The sequence below is a fragment of the Ruditapes philippinarum genome, unplaced genomic scaffold, assembly GCF_026571515.1.
Source record: "Ruditapes philippinarum isolate M1 unplaced genomic scaffold, ASM2657151v2 ctg4023_1_1_1_1, whole genome shotgun sequence".
NCBI lineage: Eukaryota > Metazoa > Mollusca > Bivalvia > Venerida > Veneridae > Ruditapes > Ruditapes philippinarum.
The window spans coordinates 75379-102538 of NW_026866469.1; the positions used below are offsets into that span (position 1 = coordinate 75379).

At 33.0% G+C, this 27160-nt stretch overlaps 1 protein-coding gene across 3 annotated transcripts; it reads right to left on the minus strand.

Moving 5' to 3' along the window:
• Window positions 1-1912: 1912 nt before the first annotated feature.
• On the minus strand, window positions 1913-27160 carry LOC132732584 (solute carrier family 22 member 4-like). Of its 3 annotated transcripts, none has more exons than XM_060719058.1 (12): window positions 27063-27160; window positions 23459-23571; window positions 16934-17096; window positions 16120-16481; window positions 15523-15739; window positions 14366-14570; window positions 13456-13683; window positions 12622-12756; window positions 5921-6003; window positions 5048-5165; window positions 3898-3970; window positions 1913-2165 (listed from the first exon to the last, which is right to left on the minus strand). In XM_060719058.1, exons 1-12 carry the CDS (start codon window positions 27070-27072, stop codon window positions 1986-1988), a joined length of 1887 nt encoding a protein of 628 aa, XP_060575041.1. In that variant the 5' UTR covers window positions 27073-27160; the 3' UTR covers window positions 1913-1985. The 3 variants fall into 3 exon arrangements, with proteins under 3 accessions (XP_060575041.1, XP_060575043.1, XP_060575042.1); XM_060719059.1 differs by lacking the exon at window positions 1913-2165 and adding an exon at window positions 2756-2920; XM_060719060.1 differs by lacking the exons at window positions 23459-23571; window positions 27063-27160 and adding an exon at window positions 20244-20416 and having other exon boundaries at window positions 1914-2165.

Consider the following 27160-nt stretch of genomic DNA (forward strand, 5'->3'; position numbering starts at 1 on the left):
CATCATGACCATCATCATCATTACCATTTTCATCAACATCATCATCATCATTACCATTACCATTTTCATCAGCATCATCATCATCATCACCAAACATCTGTCATAGAAGCTATAGCAAATAAATGTGAGTTCTCAAATTCAATGTTGCCACCTTTAAGTTCATAAAATTTCGTCGACAAAAAAGAAAAGGCATTGTTACTTTTTTTTTAGTTTGACAATTTAATTGTTATCAAAACTTTATTAAAGGCAATTCAGTCATCATAAATAAAGTTTCCAAGTGTTTGTGTGCGTGCATATTTAGACCACTTTTTAACTTGACGTATTCTGAATGATTGTTATGTTATGTTAACAACCTTGTTGGCTGATAAGAATATCTGCACAGTCACAAGATACGTGTATTCAATATCATAAATCAACATATCACGAAGCCTACGAAATTTCCCGGACATTACCGAGCGTAGGATAAATGTATGCAATATCATAATTCAAAAAAATACGAAAAATAATAAAATATGCCGAAGATAAGCGAGCAAACAATAAAAATGAATTCGAAATCATAAATCATCAAATAGCGGAAATTAACTAAATATGCCGAATATTTGCTAGCACATGATAAATGATATAATCAATTCACGAAAATTGGCGAACTACACCGAACATAAAATAGGATATGATAAATCTATGCAATATCATAAATCAACAAATCACGGAAACTGGCGAAGTATATGTATGCCCAACAGTAAAAAAACATATGAGAAATATGAAATATTACAAATCAACTAACCACCAAAACTGACGAATGATACTGATCATAAATGAGCATAAGATAAGATGATTACCATATCATAAATCAATTTACGGAAATTGACGAATTATGCCGGACCCTAACGAGCATTTTATGAATGGATTCCATATCATAAATAATCTAATGACGGAAATTGACGAATTATGCCGAACATTTATAAGAATAAGATAAATGTATTTCATATCATATATCAATAATTTACGGAAATTGACGAACTATACCGAACACTTACGAGCATTTTAAAATTTGATTCCGTATCATAAATCATTAATTAACGAAAATTCACGAATTATGCTGAACATTAATGAGCACGAGAAATGTTTTCAGCAAATCACGGAAAATGACGGATTATGGCAAATATTCACGAGCATGAGATATAACCTGTGATTTCAGCCACGGCGGATCTTCCCTGGTGCACATTTGCAACTTTCTGTTACGAATTAAAACTGTTTGTATGGTGCGGACTCCGGTTCATTAACCAAAGTTGTTTCTGATTAATAATCGCAAGGATTATTTCTTTTTGAAAGTAGTTCTGTCATTATAAATGATGACTTTCTGAAAAGGCGAAGTGATATGATTGTGGGCATACCTACAAACGACCCATGGGACATTTCAACTTAATGAATTCCCGATTTCATCTTCGTGAATTCACAATTTTAACTTCACGTTTTCAACATACGAATTGATGACTTCAACCTCGTGTATTCACGATTTCATATTCAAAGTTCAAATCGAGAAGTTCAAAACGTGAACGCATGAAGTTGAATTCGTTAAAGTTAAAGTATTTTAATCGTAAATTCGCGAAGCTAAAATCGTTTATTCATGAAGTTTAAATCGTGAATTCACGAAGTTGAAATCTTGAATTCATGAAGTTGAAATCGGTGAATTCCTTATGTTGAAATCGTGAATTAATTAAATAGAAATGCCCTCACCGGTCTTTCGTATGTACATACCATCTTCATAACTGTTTAACTTTCACTTGTGGGTGTACGATTCGTAATAATATACAAATGATAACCGTCATCGCCAACCGTACTTACCATATTGGAGTTAAAAAAAGAAATAAGGTTTCCGGAAACATTTAATTTCTATTTTTGTATATACTGAATTCTTTAATCTAATACGAGTATAATTACAATGTAATACATTTATACTTCATTTACATTTTTACTTCGTTTTTTTATAATTTGTATTTGTTTTCAAACGATACATTCTCTTTTCTACGTTGATCTTCAAGATGGTCTGTAATTTTGTCCGGCAGAGTTGTGTCCATCGTCTCTGGTAAACAAAATATACACAAAATAGACAATGCCGCTAGTCCGGCAACGACGAAATAAAGTAGTCCGGGAGCAAAGTCTTCCTGTTAAAATAAAACATAATATATAAAGACAAATTATACAATGCCTTGTAACCGGAAATGATGAAATAAAGTAGTCCGGGAGCAAAGTCTTCCTGTAAAAGAAAACATAATATATAAAGAAAAATTAGACAATGCCTCGTAACCGGAAATAATAAAGACAAATTAGACAATGCCTTGTAACCGGAAATAATGAAATAAAGTAGTCCGGGAGCAAAGTCTTCCTATAAAAAGAAAACATAATATATAAAGACAAATTAGACAATGCCTCGTAACCGGAAATAATAAAGACAAATTAGGCAATGCCTTGTTACCGGAAATGATGAAATAAAGTAGTCCGGGAGCAAAGTCTTCCTATAAAAAGAAAACATAATATATAAAGACAAATTAGACAATGCCTCGTAACCGGAAATAATAAAGACAAATTAGACAATGCCTTGTAACCGGAAATGATGAAATAAAGTAGTCCGGGAGCAAAGTCTTCCTGTTAAAATAAAACATAATATATAAAGACAAATTAGACAATGCCTTGTAACCGGAAATGATGAAATAAAGTAGTCCGGGAGCAAAGTCTTCCTGTAAATGAAAACATAATATATAAAGACAAATTAGACAATGCCTTGTAACCGGAAATGATGAAATAAAGTAGTCCGGGAGCAAAGTCTTCCTGTAAAAGAAAACATAATATATAAAGACAAATTAGACAATGCCTTGTAACCGGAAATGATGAAATAAAGTAGTCCGGGAGCAAAGTCTTCCTGTAAAAGAAAACATAATGTATAAAGACAAATTAGACAATGCCTTGTAACCGGAAATAATAAAGACAAATTAGACAATGCCTCGTAACCGGAAATGATGAAATAAAGTAGCCCGGAAGGAATGTTTAACGCTAATAAAAAGGTACTTAATTGTTAATTGTGTCTGTAAAAAATGGGTAGGGAAATACAAAGTAGTCCGGGACCGGCTAGAGTAGATTATGCAGTCAACTTAAAAACTTTGAGGAAAATAGTACGAGAACTTTATTTCCCTTTAAACAAAAATGTGCACAGAATGTACATTGTAGTTAATTCAGGAGCATGTTAAAGAAACACATTGATTAAACTGATATCTCGACGTATAATTCAGGATAAACTTTTAATTCAAAGTCAGGCGTCAAATTCATATAAAATGAGCATCTCTAGCGGCTACAAAGTGTGATGTTAACCTATCAATCAATAGCTCGGGTACATTCGGTCAAGTTCGGACCTTTCCGTGAATTACACTTAAAGGTCAATTTAATGACCAACACATCAATTTTGTTAACTAAACGCTTTACAAGTACAGTATATGTAGAAATATTGCGAGAAATTGGGTTTGAGCATGCATGTACTTTAGTTGGATGAAACAGTTTAAAACCCCATTAAAAAAAGAAACAAGCAAACAAACAAAAATGATATATGTTCAATTGGTCAGTTTTGTTAGGAGTAAAATAATGCTTGTTTCTCAAAATTTGACTAAGAAACTAATATACTTTTTGGCATCTGAGCATTCATCTACAAATGACAGAGTGACAATCAGTTTATAAACAGAACTAACAAAAAAACTCATTTTTAGAAAATTTAAGTAATGGTTCCATTCAAAGGAAATGATTTTACATGCCTTGGTCGAAATTTATGAGTTTTTATGTTTATTTATCGTACATAATTTTAAAACATGTCACTTTAATTTCCAAATAACTTGTACGTTATAAACTTACCAAGTAAACAAGCTGAGGCCCTACCACAGCACCGAGTCTTGCCAATGTACTTAAAAATCCAAAGCCAGTGTTCCTGCATTGAATGGTTATTGTACAAAAAGGTATATCAAATAAGAAATAACTTTTTCATTTATAATAATTAAGTGTACATAAATATTTAACGTAATAAAAACCAAGTTTGACTTCCCCTATTCCTCCGTTCCATCCTGTAGAATAGATGTTGTAAAAAAAATTGACTTCTATAAATTGTATTTAAGCATTTGATGTGTTACTTTCGCTTCGTAAATCTTCTGTTTAGGTAGTCTTACTGAATGCTTTCCCGCCAAAAAAATGTAACATCGATCAATAGTGTAGTAAATGGGTTATTTCTGGAATGTTATTTTTTTCAAAATCTTGGAAATAAGATTATCTACAATCACTTATTCTTTATCGATTTGTACTAAATCCCGGTTATAAACGGATGAAAATTATTGAATGCCAAAAATAGCGAAAACTTACATTCCGGAAAAGACCGATTTAAAACGATTTTGGGCGATGTTAGAATTCTTTTTTTTTTTGGGCGGGAAAGGACTTCAAAGTACTAGTATTCTGCAACGTTTTAACAGTATTTCTGGTAAAGCTGTGTGTCATGTATTCCTAACCATTCATATTCAAAGACAATAGGTGTAATATTATATTATTCAACTTTTGCAGTGATAAAACAGCTAAAATGCATATACATTCTCTGATATTATAAATCCAGCAAATACAAGGATATATACTTTGATACCTTTCTTCGCTATCCTAAATAGGGACAGGGACGTGAAGTGGTTTCACACTTAGTTCAAGCGAGAAAAGTGGTTGCAAACTTGACAAAATGGTTATGGATTGTCACGTGTCAAATCTCAAAACATGTTTATGACCAGTGTCTATATCTTCAATAACTTTGTCAAATCAGAACCTGTGAACCTGAAACCCAAAACCGAATGTGCATACGGAATGGACATATAGAAAATCAAAATAACATACAAATCCACTTTCCTACAGAAGATACTTGCCGGTGATATAAATATTCACTTTTTCTCGCTTGAACAAAGTGTGCAACCACTTCAAGTCCTGTCCCTTGAACAGGGTTACAATTATCCGGTTCACCTTTTTAAGAAAAGCTTACCTTGCAAGTGTAGGATAAACTTCAACTGTAAGAGTTTGCATTGGGCCCCAAGCCCCATCTACACCAGCGCTTGCTGCAAAGGCAAACCCATTGGTTAATCCTCCCTGAAAAGGTGTATCTAAAATAAAACAAAAAAAAAGAGGAGTAACTCTATTTAGAAGGAAAATGAATACATTCATTGTTACTTCCCTTACATAATAATACAGTACCCGTATATTATAAAACACGGGTACAAACCATAATGCGCAATCATTAAACTAAACATCTTTTGTTTTATATATTTCCAAATTAAGTAATTTCATTGAAGTGTAAAGGATATTTAGTGATTGAAATTATTTTTGTGCATTTCAAATGATTCACAACACAATTACTTCAGTTTAAGCATTTACTTTGTAAAATGGGTCGACTTATTTTGTTCGATTTATTTAATTTCGGAAATGCTAAATGGTTATAATAACCTCTACATAAAATACTACAATTACTGTCTAACCTGGAGTTATTTATAGCTTGAAATTTACAATAAATGATGTCTTTTTCATGTGACACCTGTTATTTTAAGTGCAAGTCAGACAATATTGTTTTTATAAGTGACAATTGAAATAGAATTCAATTCTACGCGATTTTCTAAGTGGATTTAGATTTATCGACGTTTGTGTCGATTTGGACATTAAATAAGCAGTATGGGTGCGGTAGTTTTGTTGTTGCGTATTAGAATGTTTCTCGCACGTGTGTTTTTGGCTAAATGTAGAAAATGACAAACCAATGTTGTTTTTGTTTTTTTAAATGTGTTTTTTCATCAGTAAGCAGTTAGATAAACTAAAATTTGAAAGTGACAACACATGTGCACGTGAACGATGATTCGGTCCGTCTTACCAATGTACTGAATGACCCCGACTACGGTGCCGCCGAGCAAACACAAAGCAAAAGACAGTATGGTGGTGTATTTTCTTCCAATCCTGAAACGGAAACGACGTCATTAAAAATATAAGGTAAGGAAATGCCATATTTTTTCATATTACAGTGTATGTAACTTTCCGAATATCTTTAGAGTTTTTTTTTCTTAGTCATTTGATTTTGGGTAATACGAATATTACTGCTAAAATTGTTAACTTGGGAAGGTAAAACGTCTGATATAGGTTCAAATGTTTGGGAAAATGCATGAATTTAAAGGTAAGTTTGATTGGAAAGAAGCCTTTAATAGGCCTATGCAATATTAAGTGAAAAATTGCTGACTTTGACAAACAAAGTGATAAACATTCTTCTAAAGGGGCATAAATCATACATAATTACAATAATTACAACTAGCGGTGTCAACTAATATTGCGTCACTGTCCGTATAAAATAATGTTATTTATCACGCCCGTTTAACTCACAACGAGTGAAAAATGTCCATCGGTAAAAATGTTGTGAGCAACTTCCGTTCCTCGTTGTGAGCACCCATCTTTGACGTGTGACACGATAAATAAGGTGAGTTTTTCATAGTTTTTGAAGATTACAGACATTTATGTAAAAATATCGGAATGCAGTTAGCTAGCGATGTGTTTTCCGAGTATGCACATGTAAAGATATTGCCTGTTGGTGGACAATTTGATGGAAATACCGTGCGACGCAGTCACTCGGGGTTGCTGGAAAACTGGAGACAACTTCTCTTTGGACCTAATTTAACATTGAAAACGTCGATTCTGGTGACGTTTTGTGCATTCTAACCTAAAACAGATGCCCACAAGTCTTCAGCGTAAATTATTATCTGAAAGTCTTCGTAGAAACGAAGATATACTCTTTTTTGCTTTAATCCTCGTTGTGAGCACCATAACCTCGTTGTGAGCAAGACAAGCGCAGTGCTTGTCTGGTTTTAATATGTAATTCAAATGGCAAGAATACAATTTTCAATCTACCAAAAGCAATCAAAACGTTTTTGTACAATAGTTTTTCTTTGCAATAGTTCTTCTTTTTCTTTTTTTGAAAATTATTCTTCATATTCACAAGTCCTCAGATTAACAGAAGAACTAATCAGTGGAGGTAAATCAGGTATTTTATTTCGTATACTCTAGTGTGGCACGAGTGAACATATTAAATGAAAATGATACATTAATAACAGATCAAAATAAGGTATGCAACATACTTAATGATTTTTATGTTAATATAGCTCAAAATATTGGTATCAACAGTGATATAATGATTAATGAACAACACCCTAGTGTACAGGCTATCTCTGATAAAATCCAAAGCAATAATAATTTTGTATTTAAACCTGTTACATCTCAGGAAGTGCATAAGCTTCTGCACAGTGTGGATGGTAAGAAGGCCACAGGTATTGATAACCTACCTCCAAAAATTATAAAAGCAGGTGCTGAATGTCTTGCGGAGCCTATAAAATGTATAATAAATAAATGCTTTATTAATAATACTTTTCCGGAGTCCCTGAAAATGGCTCAGGTTACTCCAGTTTATAAAAAAGAAGATCCTTTTCAAAAGAAAAATTATAGGCCTGTAAGTATTCTGCCCACTTTCTCGAAGATTTTTGAACAATCAATAAATAAACAACTAGTTTCATACTTTGACAACATTTTTCATAATTTTCTGGTAGCTTTTAGATCTAAATTTGGATGTCAAACTACTCTTTTACGGCTAATAGAAGACTGGAAAAATGCCTTGGATAGACATGAGTATGTAGCAGCAATACTCATGGATCTGTCAAAGGCATTTGACTGTCTCCCACATGACTTGATCGTATTGAAACTTAAGGCCTATGGCTTATCTGACACAGCCGCAGAACTTATGCACAACTACCTGTCAAATAGAAAACAAAGGGTTAAGCTTGGTAAAGCATGCAGTGACTGGATGTCAATAAGTAAGGGAGTTCCCCAGGGATCCATTCTGGGGCCTCTTATTTTTAACATCTTTATTAACGACATCTTTTACTTTATTAAATTAGCCACTGTGTACAATTATGCTGATGACAACACATTATCCTACTGTGATACCAATATTGACTCTTTACAATCTATACTGGAAAATGAAAGTTTATCTATGATAAAATGGTTTGATAATAATCTAATGCAAGCCAATCCGGACAAATTTCAGGCAATTTGTATTGGAAAACAAACAACTAGTAAATTAACCTCTTTTTGTCTTAATAGTACAGAAATTGTCTGTGAAAAAAGCGTGAAACTTCTTGGTGTTGAAATAGACTCTTTACTAAATTTTGACTTACATGTATCTAACATTTGCAAAAAGGCTGCTAAACAAATCAACATTCTTGCTAGACTGAGTAAATTCTTAAATCAAAATACTAGATTGTTAATCTACAAATCCTTTGTTCGTTCAAATTTTAACTATTGTCCTTTAGTTTGGCATTTTTGTAGTAAACAAAATACTGAAAAACTTGAAAAGTTACAACATAGATCATTGAAGATAGTTTTTGAGGATTACAGCTCATCATATGAATTTCTTTTAAGTAAAGCTAATATGCCAACTTTACATATCAGTAGATTAAGACAATTAGCTATTGAAGTTTTTAAATGTTTGCAAAATATATCACCAAAATATGTTCAAGAACTAATTAAAGTAAATTCCTCTTATTACTCTTTTAGAAATAACAACACACTTGAAGTTCCTAGAGTAAATACAGAGACTTATGGTAAGAAAAGCTTTCGCTATGAGGCCACCCAGGTCTGGAATAGCCTCCGAATGAACTAAGAACAGAAACTGATTACGGTGAATTTCGGAGGCTTATCCAAACCTGGAGTGGCTTCAAATGCAAATGTTCTATGTGTGCCTAAGTGTTATGTTTTTTGTTGAGTTTTGAAATGTGAATCAAATGAATCTGCATGCTTCTTTTGTTCTTCTTTTGTTTTTCCTGTATTTCTGTCTGCCATAGAGTAATGCTGTATAAGACCTGTTTTATCATGTAATGCTTTTTCATGTGCTTCTTGTGTGTATATTTGTATAGTCATTTGTCAGTGCATGTTAGTGTTTGTATATGTGACAGCTGCTGATCAGCTTTTCATATATCCCATAAAGTGGACAATAGCTTCTTTAAGTCTATTTTTACCTTTTTATTTCTACTTTTATTTTATTTTGGTTCTAATTAATTAAGTAATTAACTTAGACCATGAATTTATCTAGGCCAACTCAGATCAGCATCTGTTACACAAACACTTCAACATTTTAAGTTTTATCATTATGATACTTGTACATGTTTTAGTTACACCCATATTTTCATGACTGAGTACATATCAGATGCTGCTACTGATATGTGCTCAAGCATCATACTGGAAATTAGGTCAACTATATTTAAATAAAATAAAATTGAATCATTTACTTTAATTTATTTTAAAAATTTAAATTTTTAAAAAATTCTAATCCTTTTTCTGATTTTAGGGTTGTGTACATAAATAGAATTCTTGTATGATGTAATTTTATGTGATGTTTGATTGTAATGTATAATTGCTTTTAATCATTTAATGCTTTCTTACCCATATTTATATGTGCTGATAAATCTTAACTGTTTTACAGAGTCTTTCATAAATGTACATTGATCTTCTTAATACTTTTATATATTTTCTTTTATACAGATTGTTTGTTTGAATTATTATAGGATAATAAGTTTTGTCGGAAAATAGCTTATATAGCTAATGTTTATATGCTTTTTATGAAACCGACTTTAAATAAAGATTATCTTATCTTATCTTATCTTATCTTATCTTACGGGGTGTTTATGAATATTTCACAATCTGTGTGATACACACATACATGTGTTTATACTGAGCTGAAGACTGACCAAGTTATGTAAAACAAGAACTATCACGGTAAGTTGACAATGCCCCTGAAGTGGTGCTTTGTCCTTTGATTTATGGACCAGATAGATTATTTGTTTTTGGACAATTAGACCTTCAATGTGAAGGTTATTCAAGGTCAAGGTGAAATAGATATAGGTCAGTTGGAAGGTCTTGTCCAAAGGGGCATTGTGTCCAAATATGAATTAATTCCACTTACTTATAAAGAAGTTATGACCAATGTTAAAGTTTTTGGATGTTCTAGAAGGTCATTCACGGTACAAGGTAAAAAAAATACAGATCAGTTTGAAGGTCTTGCCTAAAGGGAAGGGGTGTTGTTTCAAAATATGAGTAGTATCCGTATACTAATAAGGAAGTTATGACCAATTTTTAAGTTTTTGGACAATTTGACCTTCAAGGTGTCAAGGTCAAAAGAATATAGGAAAGTTGAAAGGCCTTGTCCAAAGATGTGTCGTGCCTAAACATTATGCCAGGACATTATGGCCAATCTTAAATGTTTTTGGACAATTTGACCTTCAAGGTAAAGGCCATTCAGGGGTCAAGGTAAAAAATACAGGTCCGTAGGAAGGTGCTAAGGGATGGTGTGTTCAAATATGAATCAAATCCGTTTACTAATAAGGAAGTTATGGCCAATGTTAAAGTTTTCGGACAGATTGACGGACTGACAGACGGACAGTTCAAAACTAATATGCTTCCCTTTGGGGTATGCACAACGTCTTGCAAAGAAATGCTGCTGTGCAAAAACGTTTTGATTGCTGTGGTAGATTGAAAATTATATTTTCACCATCTGAATTACATACTAAAACCATACACGCACTGTGCTTGTCTTGCTCACAACGAGGTTATGGTGCTCACAACGAGGATTTAAGCAAAAAAGGGTATATCTTCGTTTCTATGAAGACTTTCAGATAATAATTTACGCTGAAGACTTGTGGGCATCTGTTTTAGTTTAGAATGCACAAAACGTCACCAGAATCGACGTTTTCAATGTTAAATTAGGTCCAAAGAGAAGTTGTCTCCAGTTTTCCAGCTACCCCGAGTGACTGCGTCGCACGGTATTTCCATCAAATTGTCCACCAACAGGCAATATCTTTACATGTGCATACTCGGAAAACACATCGCTAGCTAACTGCATTTCGATATTTTTACATAAATGTCTGTAATCTTCAAAAATTATGAAAAACTCACCTTGTTTATCGTGTCACACGTCAAAGATGGGTGCTCACAACGAGGAACGGAAGTTGCTCACAACATTTTTACCGATGGACATTTTTCACTCGTTGTGAGTTAAACGGGCGTGTTTATTCATTGACTTCGGTCACCAAAAGTTTACTTTTATCATTATGGATTACGGAAAGTGACGAAAAATTCCGTTTTTGCACGAACTTATTTTCGCGGATTCGAGCCCAACTTAGTTTCAAGACCATGGTTTCTTATACATATTTGCATGGGCCTAAGCTGGAACAGATAAACTCGAAAGAGCTAAGATAAATACATTTAAAGCTGAATGCCTACAGATATGCCCAAATATGTCGAGGAAAATCAAACTTTAGAAAAATGTACTTGATTTTAAGAAAAGTAAAAAGATTCGAGATTCCAGTAATCATAATTACATATTTTGTGCGTTTAGTGTCTGATTTTGTTATATTAATCACCATATTGCTACTGCGTTACTAACGCAGAAAGAAATATTTTTGCATAATTTGACCTCCAATTTGTTATAACATTTTACGAGGATTGCTTTATGTAAATTACTCTTGTTGTTCACTTCGCAATATTATACTTACATTTTCAAAACTTTCATGAAAATAAGCATAAATCTCTGTGTAGGCATGCTGCTTTAAATTAAATTAACTTAGCATCAAACTTTCATAAAAGAAAAGCTTAAAGGGATATTCAGGCAAAATAATGACAAAATATTAAAATGATCTTATGTACTCAAATCACGCTAAATGACATTTCTGGAAGTTTCAGCGTAAAATTCTGTTTAAATTCTATATATTTTGGGTTTGAAGCGTAAATATATCTATATACATGTATATTTTGAACAAAATTTAGACGCAAATAGAATCACCAAATAGTTTTAAAATAAGTCAGGTGACTTGAACAGACCATTGAAGTTATAATAACAGATTTTGTGGATATTGTATGATTGAAACAAGCCTAAGTCATTCATTTGACATGTTCTTTAATGTCTCCAGAGTTTACTTTGACAACTATTGTGAAATGCTAGCGCTCTAACCTGACCCACGCGGGTCAAGCTAGGAAACCACCATATTATTCTTTATATGGAGAAAAGTTTTGTTCCTTTGACTGTCTAATATATTTATTTGAGGGCATTAACAGAATAATTAATGAAAAATTCAAAACTAAGAAATGAAAATTTTGCCTGTGTCTCCCTTTAAAGATCATTTCACTCATATTTTTTATGGTTTTATATCATAAGCATCATGCTCAAATGAAGATTCGTCAATAATTAAAGATCCAAAAAGCATTATTTGAAAAGATATTACCGAATTTACATTTCATGTAAAAATCTATAAAATCTAAGTCATTTTTTTTAATAAGAAATTAATCATATATTTATTATTACATACTATAATGAGGACAAATATTTGCAGTACATATTTTACATATTCTTTGATGTTTGAAAATTGTTTAAGAAGCATAATAACTATATACCTAATATAAAATTTCACAACCTTAAAATTAAAATAATTATACAGGATCTTTAAATAAATATGTTACGATTGCATCTATACGTAGTTTAATTACCTGTTCTGGAGAAATATGGTTATGACTTTTGATGGAATAGAGACGACCGAAAAGAGGAACAAGTTCAGGAACAAATTTCCGGACAGTTTCTTGATTCCAAAACCTATACCGTACCCTATGACGCCAAGAGCAAACCTGTAATATATAAGGACATTCATTTTACTATATCTCACACTTTCTTAATCACTATTTCACCAGCAGTTTAAAGGTCTGCTTAAAGCCGAAAATGTTGTGGTATTTTTTTTTTCATGTTGTGATGTTTTTTTAGTGATTATTCTGGCCTTTGGTGACATTTCAACTTTTTGAATTCTTAGGTTCATCTTCAAAAATTCAATTTCATGAATTCACGATTTCAATTTCGTGACTTCACAATTTCAACTTCGTGAAGATGAAATCATGATTTCTTGAAGTTGAAATAGAAAAGTTCAAAATATGAATTCATGAAATAGAAATCGTGAAGGCGTGAAGTTGAAATCGTCAATTTCAGACATATTTGTGTTAGCGTGAGTTCCCAGCATACTTGTGTAAGTCTGAGCTACAGGCAGACTTGTGTTTGTCTGAGTTACCAGCATACTTGTGTTAGTCTGAGCTACCGGCAGACTTGTGTTAGTCAGAGAAGAGGGCAGACTTATGTTATTCCGAGTTACGGACATACTTGTGTTCGCCTAAGTTACCGGCATACTTGTGTTAATCAGAGAAGAGGGCATACTTGTGTTAGTCTGAGCTATGGACAGACTTGTGTTAATCAGGGTAGAGAGGATACTTGTGTTAGTCAGAGCTATTGGCAGACTTATGCTAGTCTGAGTTACTGGCAGTTCAATCATGGTCACTTACCAGCCGGTCATTAATGGAACGGTTAATCTTAAAAGCGCCCTCTGCCGGAAAAGCACCAGTATTGAATATTTTTTAGAATGTTCTTCTTCCGGTACAGTAAACGCTTTAATGATTTGATCATTATTAGGTACTGGGCGCTTATTCCATTTTGCAATCTGTTTTGTAATATCATGTATATCCGAAACTCTGTCCTTAGCTATAAGCCATCTAAAACTCTCAGGAAGAAAACTAAAATGAAACGAATACATCCAATTAACAATGTAATACAATATTTCAACACTTATTTAAAATTTAGATAATGTAAAAATATACGTCATTCATTAAGACCACTAAATACTTAAATGTGTAATGTAATGTAAATAAAATATGAAACCAGTATAGGGATAGAGAAAATATCTTTCAAAATAAAACAAACCAAGGCTTATACAAACACAAGCAATTTTTTTCGGTATGGTTTTACGCCGTGCCGTCATATGGCGGCTTTCCATTTTGATGTTACTGATGGGGAAAGACGTTAGGTGCCCATCCGTTCTGTCCATTATTTCAGCTATAAAAATAAGTACCTGAGTAGAACCACTGACGTGGATAGCTTCCTCACGTGAAACAATTCAAAGTATGTCGAGATTCAAACACATAGTGGTGAGGAGCACGTGGTTTGAAGGCAGTCGGCTACGGATGCCTCATATTTTGAAAGAAAAAAAAGAGAGCCTTACTTCGGGCTTAAACTCTAATGATGAAATTGTTCGTGCGATCAGTTAAGTACTTTTTGAAACGGCCTTAGAAGATCAGCTATAAGTTGTGCCATTACCGATGTTCCGGCCAGTATAACTGTAAGAATTCTGAGGGATTTGTTTTTGTTGTCAAAAAATGCTGAGGAAAATAAATTGTTGTTAAAAATGCTCGTACTTACAACCATGATCCAAGGAAGGCAAACGAACCCAAGGCTATGATCAGCGTGATATGCTCCCAGTCATGAAGTAACCAAGCACACAGTGTGAACAAAGACAACTCTATAGCCCAAGACGGAAAACTGATCGTTGTCGACCGCCATTTTGATAATGTATATTCCCCTTGGAAAATACAGTAGATACTCAAAAAGAACGCCGAACCCACACCTGTAATAAATCAGGCCGTGATAATATAAATATGTGACATCGATAACCCGGCAAAATGTAAAGGCACATAAATGTCTCAGAAATATTTTTTTTATTCTCTAAATTGGATTATATGTGTTTGCACACCGCCTTTCCTTGTTTTATCATATTTTAGCGGGATACGAATATGTGTAATGCTTATCTCCTGAAGAAAATAGTGCTGCATGTAAATACATTGTAATTTGTGAACAAAAGGTAGCCAAATGTAAACACAGTAATATTTTGACTTCCCTGTACAAAATCCTAAATCACAAGAAATTTCAAAACGCAAAAGGGTAGGGTCAAAAGTTCAAACAACATTGTCTAAGGCTCTCAACTGGAGTACAGTTCTTGTATTCTTTAAGGGTGACACAGGCAAAATCAGTTTTGAATTTTGCATTCATCATTCTGTAAATGTTCTCAAAATGAATACACTGGGCAGTCGCAGCGAGCAAAGCTTTTCTCCTTTTAAAGAATGATAACTTGACCCACGTGGGTTAGAGCGTTAAAGTTTCGTAATATTTGTCACAGTGAACTCTGGAAAGAACGTGACAAATGAATGACTTAGACTCGTTTCAATCATACAATATCAACAATATCTGTTATTGTAACTTCCGGGGTTTGTTCAGGTCCATGACTTCTTTTTAAAACTACTCGGTCATTCTGTCGGATTCTAAATTTCGTTCAACATATATATAGATTTATGCTTCAAATCCGAAATATATAGAATTTATACAGAAATTCATGTTGGGACTTTTAAAAAATATCATTTTAGCGTAATTTGAGTACATATAATCATGTTAATATTTTTGTCATTTATTTGTCTGAGTATCCTTTGAAGTTAAAGGTCAATTTTAACGCTCATAATCAACGTATTGTCTTTCAATATAGTCACGAATGATTTCTTTGAAAATAAAAATGTACAGGAACTTACCTACGCCAATACGGCCAATGGCAAACATGACCCAGTTGACGGAGAAGTAACAGACGAGGTGGAACACACACAGTATCAGCATCGAGAGAACGAACGGTTTCTTTCTTCCAAACAAATCTGATATGTTGCCCACCACTATCGATCCAACCATCATGCCGATCATTTGCATTGAAATAATGCTGGCCGTCACCCATGATTTGTCACAGACAAGATCAAACTTAATAACAGAAAAACAGAACCACTCAGTCAACCATGATTTTCACAGACAAAAATTATACTTAATAAGTGAAAAACGGCATCCATAAAGAATGCCCAGAACGAAAAAATCGAAAATGTTGCCGGCTCGGATTGGTTTTAGCCTGTTCATGGACAGTAGTTGAAAGTGCGCCACCCAGCACCGGCTCTAGCCCAATTGAACCTTAAAGCATTAAAATGGTTAAACTGCAGATGGAAGGTATATGCACGGAATGTGTACAGTGGGTTCTTAAGTTAAATAGTAAAATATTTTTTCTGATTTCAATTATAAGATATATTGAGAATGACCCTCAAATTGGCCAAGGGATGCAATTCATGCTTAGTAAAAAATAATCAATTTACCTCGCTAACAAGGGTGTGAATGCTATCATCAAACTCAAAATTGGTACATTTTGCCCCAGACATTGTGTCACATTTCTTATTCCAGTAGTCTTCGGTTCTATTGTCCTGTCCAGAGTATGAACTTGAAGCGGAAGTGTTAAAATGTACTAATACACCGTTTGTTGTATCGTTTCTGGTGACGTCATAATAATCCAAACACCGCCATTTTGGAACGTATGCAAAAAAGGCATTACCTCCCATGCCCCAGCAAACGACAATCTTCATGAATTGTATGAGGAAAGCCAAAAGGAATTGGAAAAGTCCGCATCCTCCAAGTTTTATAAGAATATCGTCCGGCGTAAGACTGATGTCTTGGTGATAACCTGAAATAATTCATATTTTAATGTATGGTGACATTTATATGCCATTAACAGTTTTTGAGCTTCGGTTCCGTACCGACGCACATTTAAAAGCTTTGTCGTTGTGTTGAGGTTTCAGACCATGCGACCACGCGACCACATAAACGCATCACGAGAAAGAGACAAAGAGTTGTCCGACCTTTTGATAAAGGACATACTTTAAAATTATGCCGTTGCCTTATTTTTATTAATTAAGGAGACTAATTTCAACAGATATGTTATGACAACAATAGTTATGCCAATCAAGCGGGGTATCAGTTTACGCTCTTTAAGTCTGCTTTAAAAAATTTAAAAGACCTTTTATAATTTCTTAGAAAATATTGATCTTCAAGATCTTTCTACTTTTCATTCCATGTATATGAGAAACGTTGTCCAGACAGCTATTATAGTGAAATAGTAACGAATATTTCCTTCACCGATTGCATCCTGTAGTTCTTTTCCTAGCTCATAGCTTTCATCTGATAAAGCTCGAAGCTCACTTGTTTTGTTAGCACGTCGAGGGTCATCTTCTTCTAACTTCTTGATTGACTTTGCAACAACGGAAGCTTTCTTTGTACCATTACTAACTGTCATCGTTTCCTGTAAAATTAAAATTATCATCATTATTATGTATCATCATCATTTATCATCATTTATCATCGTTATCAGCAACATCATTTTTCACCAATGTCAAGATTGTAATATTTACGATGATTATCCTCATCGTTTATCTATGCATAAATTAAATATTTATCAGTAGCAAGAGCAATACGGTCATGATAAATTGATTGTTTAGTTTTTACTCATATGTTTGTTTGTTTGTTCGTTCGCTCATTTATTTATCCGTTCGTTCAACTGTTCGGTCATTAATTATTGTATGTATTTTTATTTATCTTTTTATTTTATTTATATATTTATTTATTTATTATATATTCATTTTCATTTTCGTATACTTTATTTATTTTATTTATTAATAAATCATTTTCATTCATTCATTCAATTATTTATTCATTTATTTGTTCATTCATTCATTCATTCATTCATTCATTCATTCATTCATTCAATTATTTATGTATTCATTTGTTAATTCAATTATTCAATTATTGATTCATGAATTAATTAATTAATTAATTAATTAATTAATTAATTAATTCATTCATTAATTAATTAATTAATTAATTTATTTATTTATTCATTCATTTTAATTTATTCATTACATTCAAGCTCCACTTTCTTTGAAGAAATAAAACAACTCGATATATGAAATACAGTTTGTTTAAGAAACTAAGATATTGTATCTTAATATTGACTTTGAAATGATAGATTGGCAATTAGTTTACAAATAGCTGAACAATGTTTACGGTAAAAGCTAGTTTAGATTCTATTTATTTGAGATTAGAAAAAAATGCATGAAAAGTGTGATCTGAGTTTATAGAATAAGATTTTTTTTTATTTCTTTAAGTTTATTATAACAGAGTTAATGCATATGTAATTAAACATATGTATGCCATCTTTTTTATAGAAATGTTTGAATAATTAGATCTTACATACTTGGGGGAGGGGCGAAATATAATAATATTTCAACCAGATATCACGGAAATATTTCAATTAAATATCATCGAAACGAAACATTATCATATTCTTAACTATATATCAATAACAAAATTAAGCATGAACTTTCCTGAGCATGAAAGAATACAAAGGTGAGTGCAGGGTTCGAATCCATGGTTGTGTCCGAACCAATGTTTCTGAATTAGAGACTTTGATAATGTGCTTAAGAAATTTTAAGAGAGAACTGATGAGCAAATTGAAATGCGTAATGCGTAATTTCCCTTATTCCCATGATAAGAAAAGTTGACATTTTCTCAATAAGTGGAAACTACTGACCTTGTTGGATAACGTGGTTGTGTAAAATTTGGGACATCATTCTGAATGTTAAGTTGTTGTTTTTTTTTTTTCACTTTAATTTTATGCAACACATTGTTTTTTATGTCCTATCATTATGTGACATTACAAAACATTTATGCAAAGAAACGCTTCAGGTTAGATTGTTCAAGCGATTTTGCGGTTCATGTGAAACTATGTCAAAAAGAAGAAGTGACATAATTATCCATTAAGGTTACACACCCTGAATAAAATGGAAGCGTTTGTCAAATATTCATTCTCATCTCCTCGCAAAAGATATTTGAAATAATTAGGTTGCATAATGAGACCACTTTCAGTCGTATGGTAAAATCGCGGTATTCATGTGCATTTTTGGGGAGGGGGGGGGGGGGGGCAAAAGTGGTGGTGGTGTTGGTAGTTTTCATTACGGTACACGTCAATAAGCCGCACTGAACTTAGCCACCGCATCTTTCCTGGACAGGCTGTCAAGCAGTTTACCTGTGACTACTAGTTGCCTTTACTTGCGCAAGGAACTGAAACTTCTGTACATGTCAGAGCAGGCTACAGTGCGAATGACCTTGATCAATCACAACGAAAGTGACCTGTTCCGTCCGGGAATCGAACCCGGATCGTGCGATTCACAGTCCAACGCCATATACCTGTGTTAGAGATATGTTTCTTTTCTACATTGGAAGAAAAGATTAACAGTGATATTATGAAATTGATAAACAGTTGATTTCAAAATAATCTTCTAAATAGAATCAATGCTATTTTCCTTTACGACACTAGATATGTTAAATATATGTTAGATCTACTTCCATTTATTCTTTTTCAATTTGGACAAACACTTTTAAAGGTGCAGGCCTCCAGATGAGACAAAATATTTCAAGAAAATCGTTTAAAGATTTTTTTTAAAAGAACAAACAAAAATCCAGATTCAATTATTAATTTACATGCTTTGCGCGATTTAACGCTGATTTTGCTGTATTTATCACCATATTTCTACTGTGTGGCTAACGCAATAAGAGATAATTTTGCATATTTTGAACTGTTTTGATAATTCACGTTGATAGTTGTTGGTGTTAGCAATGTATAAATTACTTTCTTTGTTTACTTCACAATAATTAACATTTCAATTCAGTTTCAAAATCATGGTTCAAATCAGGAATTTTCAAAATAAGTTCTGACTGAAGAGAAAACTATGGTGGCTGATTTCGTACACTGAGCGTTGCGTTGTTAATATCGTCAACACAACATATATCCTTATCGCCTTTTCGTCTTGTCGCTAGCGAAAGGCGCCAAACGATGCGTTGTTGCACTGTCGTCCTTTCGCTAGTGAAGCACGCTGAACGACGCGAGTGAGACTAAATAAAGGATTGGAGCACCACACTAAATACCGTATTCCGGTAAATACCGGACAAGGCGCTTGAATCGTAAAATGCCAAAATCTTGCTTTTTTACGCAACGGAATGAACTTTAATAGGTCTAATTCATCTTTTCACACTGATTTATGTATGATAATGCATGAAAAATGTTAAAATCAGCGAAAAAAACGATATTTGTGTATTTTGTGATCATGATTTCTGCAAGCGTCTAGAGGTACTGCTCCAATCCTGTATTGAGCTAAATCCGAACGACGCGTTGTCGTGCGGCACGTTGTTACGTAATCGCCCTTCGTTTAGCGTGAATCGTCAGCGACAGGACGACAAGTCGGAAGTCCGACAACGCGCCGTGTTCCAAATCAGCCTTAATGATTGCATAGCACTTTTAGTAATGGTCGCAAATATTTGCCGTTTGCAATTACAAACTAATGATGATAAATAATAATAAAAGATAATAATACTAATATAAATCCTCACTTACTTGATTTAATTTTAGTCTTCCCTTTTTAATTGTATGTAATTATTTAACAAAACATCTTTAAATAAAACAGTTACTGGTTGTTACAAAAATATTTTGATACCGGTAGCTTATACAGTTAAAAACACTGATGAATTATATGCATATAAACGCATTTGTAACGGCTATAATCTACATGATAGTTTGATAAAGATACTAGTTTTGAAGTAACAAAAGTATGCCGGTACCTTATCAATCAAGTTAAGGGTAAAACAAGTGTGAGTAAAAGTTATTGCCCCGTCATATTTATTAAAGCAAAACAACGATTTAATCTTCACGTTTTATTAGGAAACATACACACGGTGTGTGTTTTTATTTATCTCGTGCGCACGAGATACTATGTAGTGGCCACGAGATACTAAGTCGTGGGAACGAGATAACTAAGTCGTGGCCACGGGGTAATTGACCAATCAGAATACACTATATATATAGTAGTAGATAATTGTTTATTTTAGTGACATATGCAATGAACATTTATACAATACAATACATTTTAACAAAGAGTTTTGCACCCGGCCCAATGGACCTATTAGTCACCTTTTAAAATAAATAACATTAATCATATAAATTTATATGATCTGACAGATAACGTGAGAGAAATGGTTATGGTAAAACAACACCGAATTATAAATATGAAAGTATGCACATACTAGTATAACAAAAAAAAATATTTTAGTGAGACATAATCCTTGTTGAAATGCAAAACCTAAATTATTTCCATTATCTAAAAGTAAGGTATACTTCGTCTAAATAAGTAAGCTTTCATATTTGGCTGTCTTTCTTAATATGTGATCAGTCATCAACACACGTACTTTTTCAGAAATGGTTGTATTAATGTCCTGAATACAGTCAACATTAACAAATATATATTATGATTTTTTTTTAAACATAACAACTTACATTTACATGCAACATTTATCTTTGAAAATACTGAAGATATTCACTTGCCTTTTAAAATTAAAAGGGTGTATTGTCCCAGAATGATAATTTGGTCTTAATGGTACATGGGGAAGTCCATTAAAGGGTTAGTCTGCATAATTGTCCGAGATTGGAATAGTTTTCTTTCATGAACAGACTCACTCAATCAAGCCAAATCTGCAATTCCCACCCCACCCTTCCACCCTCACACACACAAACTCAAAAAATTAATTAATTAATTAATTAAAAAATAAATCGATAAACACCGACAAATGGCGGATAGTATTGTAGTACCGCGTTTTGCCGTCATAATCCGTAAACCTATTTTTGCAAGGTATTTTGTAATTTAAAAACCAATCGGAACACGTTGACGATAATTCATAATAATATAAAAATTAACACAGATTTGAAATAGAAAAACGTTGTGACTTAAATTGTAAACAGAAATTTTGTTTAGTTAGTTAAATTTGTATTATTATACTTATTATTCAACAAAAGATAAAGTCAATTTCGGTTAAATTAAGATTGAAAAATATGTGCTACAATAAGATTCAGCGCCTCTTGGCAAGCAATTATATATAAATACAAAATATCGACATCGGTTACGAGCACACACCCGGTCCAGTGCGTAAATTTGCGCTAAGGACTAGCTCTTTATGGTCCGTATATTTAACATTTTGGCACATTTCGATTTCAAAATACACCAAAACCTCATGAGTTGTTTGTATATGACGTTGTCAGAATAAAAAAAAAACTACTTCATTTAAACCACACCAATTTTGCCGTTGTAATCACAAGTCAAAGTAATACTTGCAGTAAAGTGATGTCGTCAGACGTCTCGAAATTAAATGACCTGTTAATCTTATAATATCATATTATAAAGAAAACAACGTCATCGTGATCAACTTAAGTTTGAATTTTGGTCACGACTCAAACTGTGGACAAAATATGAGGATAATATTAATATTATACAGGGACACACGTAGTTATTCTATTCCTATCAATATGATATTTAGAGAGTTATCATTTTTGTGTATAGTGCGTGAAATTAACTGTATTTTAACGTGGACATCATATGTAAATGCAAAGTTAGATTAACTTCAAAATCATATACATCTATATATATAAAGTTCACTTTTTATCGAGTTGTACTTGTCATTTTTCAAAGACTTGGGTCGGACAAGCGTGACCTTCACTAGTATAGATATTTGACTTTTGAAGACGTACCGCGTTTCGACCATAAAACTGAATATATTAAACGCATTTTAAGTTTAATTATGTTAGCGCTCATCCATGCTATTCTATAGAAAATAGACACTTCGACGGGGGCGATAGCGACTGGAGAATGTTTCCAATTTCTGTAGAACAGCACAGTGAAATTGCTTTCAACAAACTTAGTGTCAAACTTTATTTGGCTTCAATAACATCCACTCTATCTTTACGAACGCGGTTCTTTGAAGCACTATGAAAAATAAAAGGCGACTATGAACAGAATTTGATATAGTGCATTGTATTGTATTCTGTGAAAATTAACATACAGAATTTTTAAGAAATACAACATTTTCATTGGATGACAAATCACGTTGTACAATAAGAAAATTAATTCACAGAATGTTAAAGAAATACAACGTTTTCATTGGATGACAAATAAAGTTGGACACTAAAACTCTAACTCCTCACAGTGATTACCTCCCTTGAGTCTGTACTGATAAGGGGAGATCACTGCGTAGGAGATTGACTTAAACCGTGAACATCCCAAAACGAGGCAGTATGTCACCAGCTGACGTAACATCTATTTCTATTTGTTCGTGTGTTTTTTTAATTAAAAACAAGTAAAAGTACATATTCTATAGTCTGTCCCACCAAATTTGAATATTCCTTTTTTTATTAAATATAATAGTAAAATAATTTAAATTAATGTCATGTTAACCCTTAATTCAATATCTCTAGGCATGTTTTTCTTCTTTTTTTATGTTTTCCATAACGTCAGTGGTCAAAATGTTAAAATTATATTTTTCCCGTTGACTTACGTTGTAACCTGACGTGACGTATAGTACATTTGAGCCTCATCACGACAAAACCAACATAATGGGTTTGCTGTTCGCTATCAGTTTCTCTTCTTGTAATAGAGTTGGTAAGCGAACAGCATGGATCCTGATCAGACTGCGTGGATGCGCAGGCTGGTCTGGATCCATGCTGGTCGCAGACCCATTATGTTGGTTTTGTCGTGACACGGCTCATTTTGATTTACATGTACATACCTCATTATGCTGCCCCTTGTCAATGTTTAGAGGTTCTGTCGGCACTGACGTGTATTTTTGATGTTCAGATCTTGTTCTTGTTCCGAATGGAATCAATGGAAGAGATTTTGAAACTGAAATGCCAAATATCTGATTAAAAAAGTACGTTTTTTTTTTATATTTAGATAAAGAAAATATATACAATAAATGAGCCGCGTCACGACAAAACCAACATAGTGGGTTTGCGACCAGCATGGATCCAGACCAGCCTGCGCATCCGCGCAGTCTGATCAGGATCCATGCTGTTCGCTTTCAGTTTCTCTATTTATAATAGAGTTGGTACGCGAACAGCATAGATCCTGATCAGACTGCGTGGATGTGCAGGCTGGTCTGGATCCATGCTGGTCGCAAACCCACTATGTTGGTTTTGTCGTGACGCGGCTCAAATGTTTGTAGGTTGTTGACAACTAGAGGCTTCGTTATTACATTAATATGATTAATGTAATAAAGAATCTAACGTCAACTACACAGCCATCCGGTTAGCTCAATAAGTATAACCTTGGGCTGTGAATCGGCCGTCCAAGGTTCGATACCCAGACGAAGCGGGTCATTTTGGTTGTGAATGACCATGAAATCCTTTCTATGGTCATTCTCACTGTTCCTCTGCTTTGAAATGTACAAAAGTTGACTTTAAACAACTTGCCCCTCACCGCTGTGGGTTCGAATCCCGACAGGGACTTTGGATTCTTTCATGTGAGGAAGCTATCCAGCTAGCATACGGAACGTTGGTGGTTCTACTCAGGTGCCCGTTCGTGCCTGAAAAAAATGCACGGAGGGGCACCTGAGGTCTTCCTCCACCTGTAAAGCTGGAACGTCGCCAAATGACCTATACTGTGTCGGTGTGACGTAAAACCTAAATGAAACAAACAAACAAACAGAGGTTATCGGTTTCTTGTGAAAGTGAAGGCAACTGGTACTGGTAAAGTGCCTGACAGCCTGCCAAGGAACGATGCAGTCGCCGAACTGTGCATTGGTAACTTTGATATGGCTTACTGTCGCGATCCGGAGGGAAAACTACCAATACCACCTGCATTCCCCGACTTTGAGATTTCAGTAATTTTAACGTATTTTCATAAGTTTTTCATCTCGCGAGGGTGCTTGTTTACAATGTCGTTATCAAGCGTCGCTTTTCTGAAATGTAACGCCACATCCACCCCCACCCCAGTGTAAACAAGCGTTACATGTTTTCAGTGTTATACGTATACATCTAGAGTTATTCCGCTTGTTTTATTGTAATGCAACAGTTTTTTTTTTCTAAATTGACATTGCTTTTTTTATTATGTAAACAATCCATAACGTTAACTCGTCTCATTTGTTTTTTACTGTAGTATTACCATTACATAAACAAGTAGTAACGTTTACACGTATCATTTGTTTTCAGTGTAAAATTACCATTACGTAAACAAGAGGAAACGTTAACACGTGTCATTTATTTTTAATGAAATATTAACATTACGTAAACAAAACCTAACGTTAACACGTGTAATTTGATTTCAATGCAATTTTGCCATTACGTAAACAAACGTCATTTGTTTCCAATGTAATATTACAATTACGTAAACAAGCGCTAACATTTACACGTGACATTTGTTTCAAATGTTATATTTCAATTATGTAAACAAGCGCTAACGTTAAAACGTGTCATTTGTTTTCTATGTACTATTACCTTAACGTAAACAAACAGTAACGTTAACATGTGTTATTTGTTTTCTATGTAATATTATCTTAACATAAACAAGCAGTAACGTTAACACGTGTCATTTGTTTTCTATGTAATATTACCTTAACGTAAACAAGCAGTAACGTTAACATTAGTTATTTGTTTTCTATGTTATATTACCGGTACGTAAACAAGCTGTAACGTTAACACGTGTTATTTGTTTTCTATGTATTATACCGGTACGTTAACAAGCTGTAACGTCAACATGTGTTATTTGTTTTCTATGTAATATTATCTTAACATAAACAAGCAGTAACGTTAACACGTGTCATTTGTTTTCTATGTAATATTACCTTAACGTAAACAAGCAGTAACGTTAACATTAGTTATTTGTTTTCTATGTAATATTATCTTAACATAAACAAGCAGTAACGTTAACACGTGTCATTTGTTTTCTATGTAATATTACCTTAACGTAAACAAGCAGTAACGTTAACACGTGTCATTTTGTTTTCTATGTAATATTACCTTATCGTAAACAAGCAGTAACGTTAACATTAGTTATTTGTTTTCTATGTAATATTACCTTAACGTAAACAAGCAGTAACGTTAACACGTGTCATTTGTTTTCTATGTAATATTACCTTAACGTAAACAAGCAGTAACGTTAACATGTGTTATTTGTTTTCTATGTAATATTACCTTTACGTAAACAAGCAGTAACGTTAATATGTGTTATTTGTTTTCTATGTAATATTACCTTAACGTAAACAAGCAGTAACGTTAACATTTGTTATTTGTTTTCTATGTAATATTACTGGTACGTTAACAAGCAGTAACGCTTACTCGTGTCATTTGTTTCTAATGTTATAATAATATCATTACGTTAACAAGCGCTTCCGTTAACATGTCTCGTTATATCATAACGTAATCAAGCACTAACGTTAAAACGTGTAATTTATTTTCAACGTTATATTATCATTCTTATTTGTTTTCAATGTAACTTTGCCATTACGTAAACAAGCGGTAACATTAACACGTGTCATTTGTTTTCAATGTTATATTATAATTACGTAAACAAGCGGTAGTAGACGAGCGATAATCTGTAACAAACATTATAAATTCACATGTGATACTCTTAACGATTCAACAGTGGTGTACAGTATCATTGTGCATACTATTATAGCCCCAAATATGCTTAAATAAAAACACAATTATATTTTCTCTCTGATTTCATTTTTTAAATGATATGCATATATACGGGGGAGTTTACTATTACTGAATATGAAATTAACTTTACCTATATATTTTAACACTGTATATATCTTTTATTTCTTAATTTTTCTTTTTAAATAAAATGGAAAAAAATATCACAAAAAAGTTGTTAATAAATACAAAATCATATTTTTGTTTTAATTTTTAAATTTGTTCTAAGTCGAACTAGAAAATACAACAATGACATCTATTCTAAGGTTATATTTGTTGATATTAAATTAGTATATATCTGAACAAAAATGATAAGATAAAAAAGTAGAAAAAAGTATTATCTTAATGTTGAAAGGTATCGAGTTCGAAAATTCAAATTTTAACCTGAAAAGTGCAGGTTCGAGGCAAAGAGCGATTACATGTATACAAGCTATTTGACAGAAATAATTTGTCTACAATTGTAGAAATGTGTAAACAAAGTAGTATTTTGACTTCAATTCAAAATACTAGTTCACTATAAATGTACTAAATGCCAAAAAGCAACAGATGAAAAAGTATAGGTGGTTCAGGTAATTGACCAATGAGTAACATTTTTGATACTATAAAAGCGCAACAAAATTAAAATATTTAAGAAATAAACATAACGCATTTCTGATTCATAAAAGGGCCTTTCAATAAAGATGATCAGAAATATCTTACCTCGCTCCATTGTACAAACTGTATAATTTCAACTTAGACGATATCCAATTATTCAAATAGTAAATAAAAAGGTTAATTTAAAAAAACATTTCTTTACA

Coding starts and splice junctions, on each gene's coding strand:
- LOC132732584 (XM_060719058.1), bottom strand. Junction 15,740..16,119: donor TTCACACCCTTGTTAGCGAG/GTAAATTGATTA, acceptor TCTGTTATTAAG/TTTGATCTTGTCTGTGACAA. Junction 14,571..15,522: donor CATTGGCCGTATTGGCGTAG/GTAAGTTCCTGT, acceptor GATTTATTACAG/GTGTGGGTTCGGCGTTCTTT.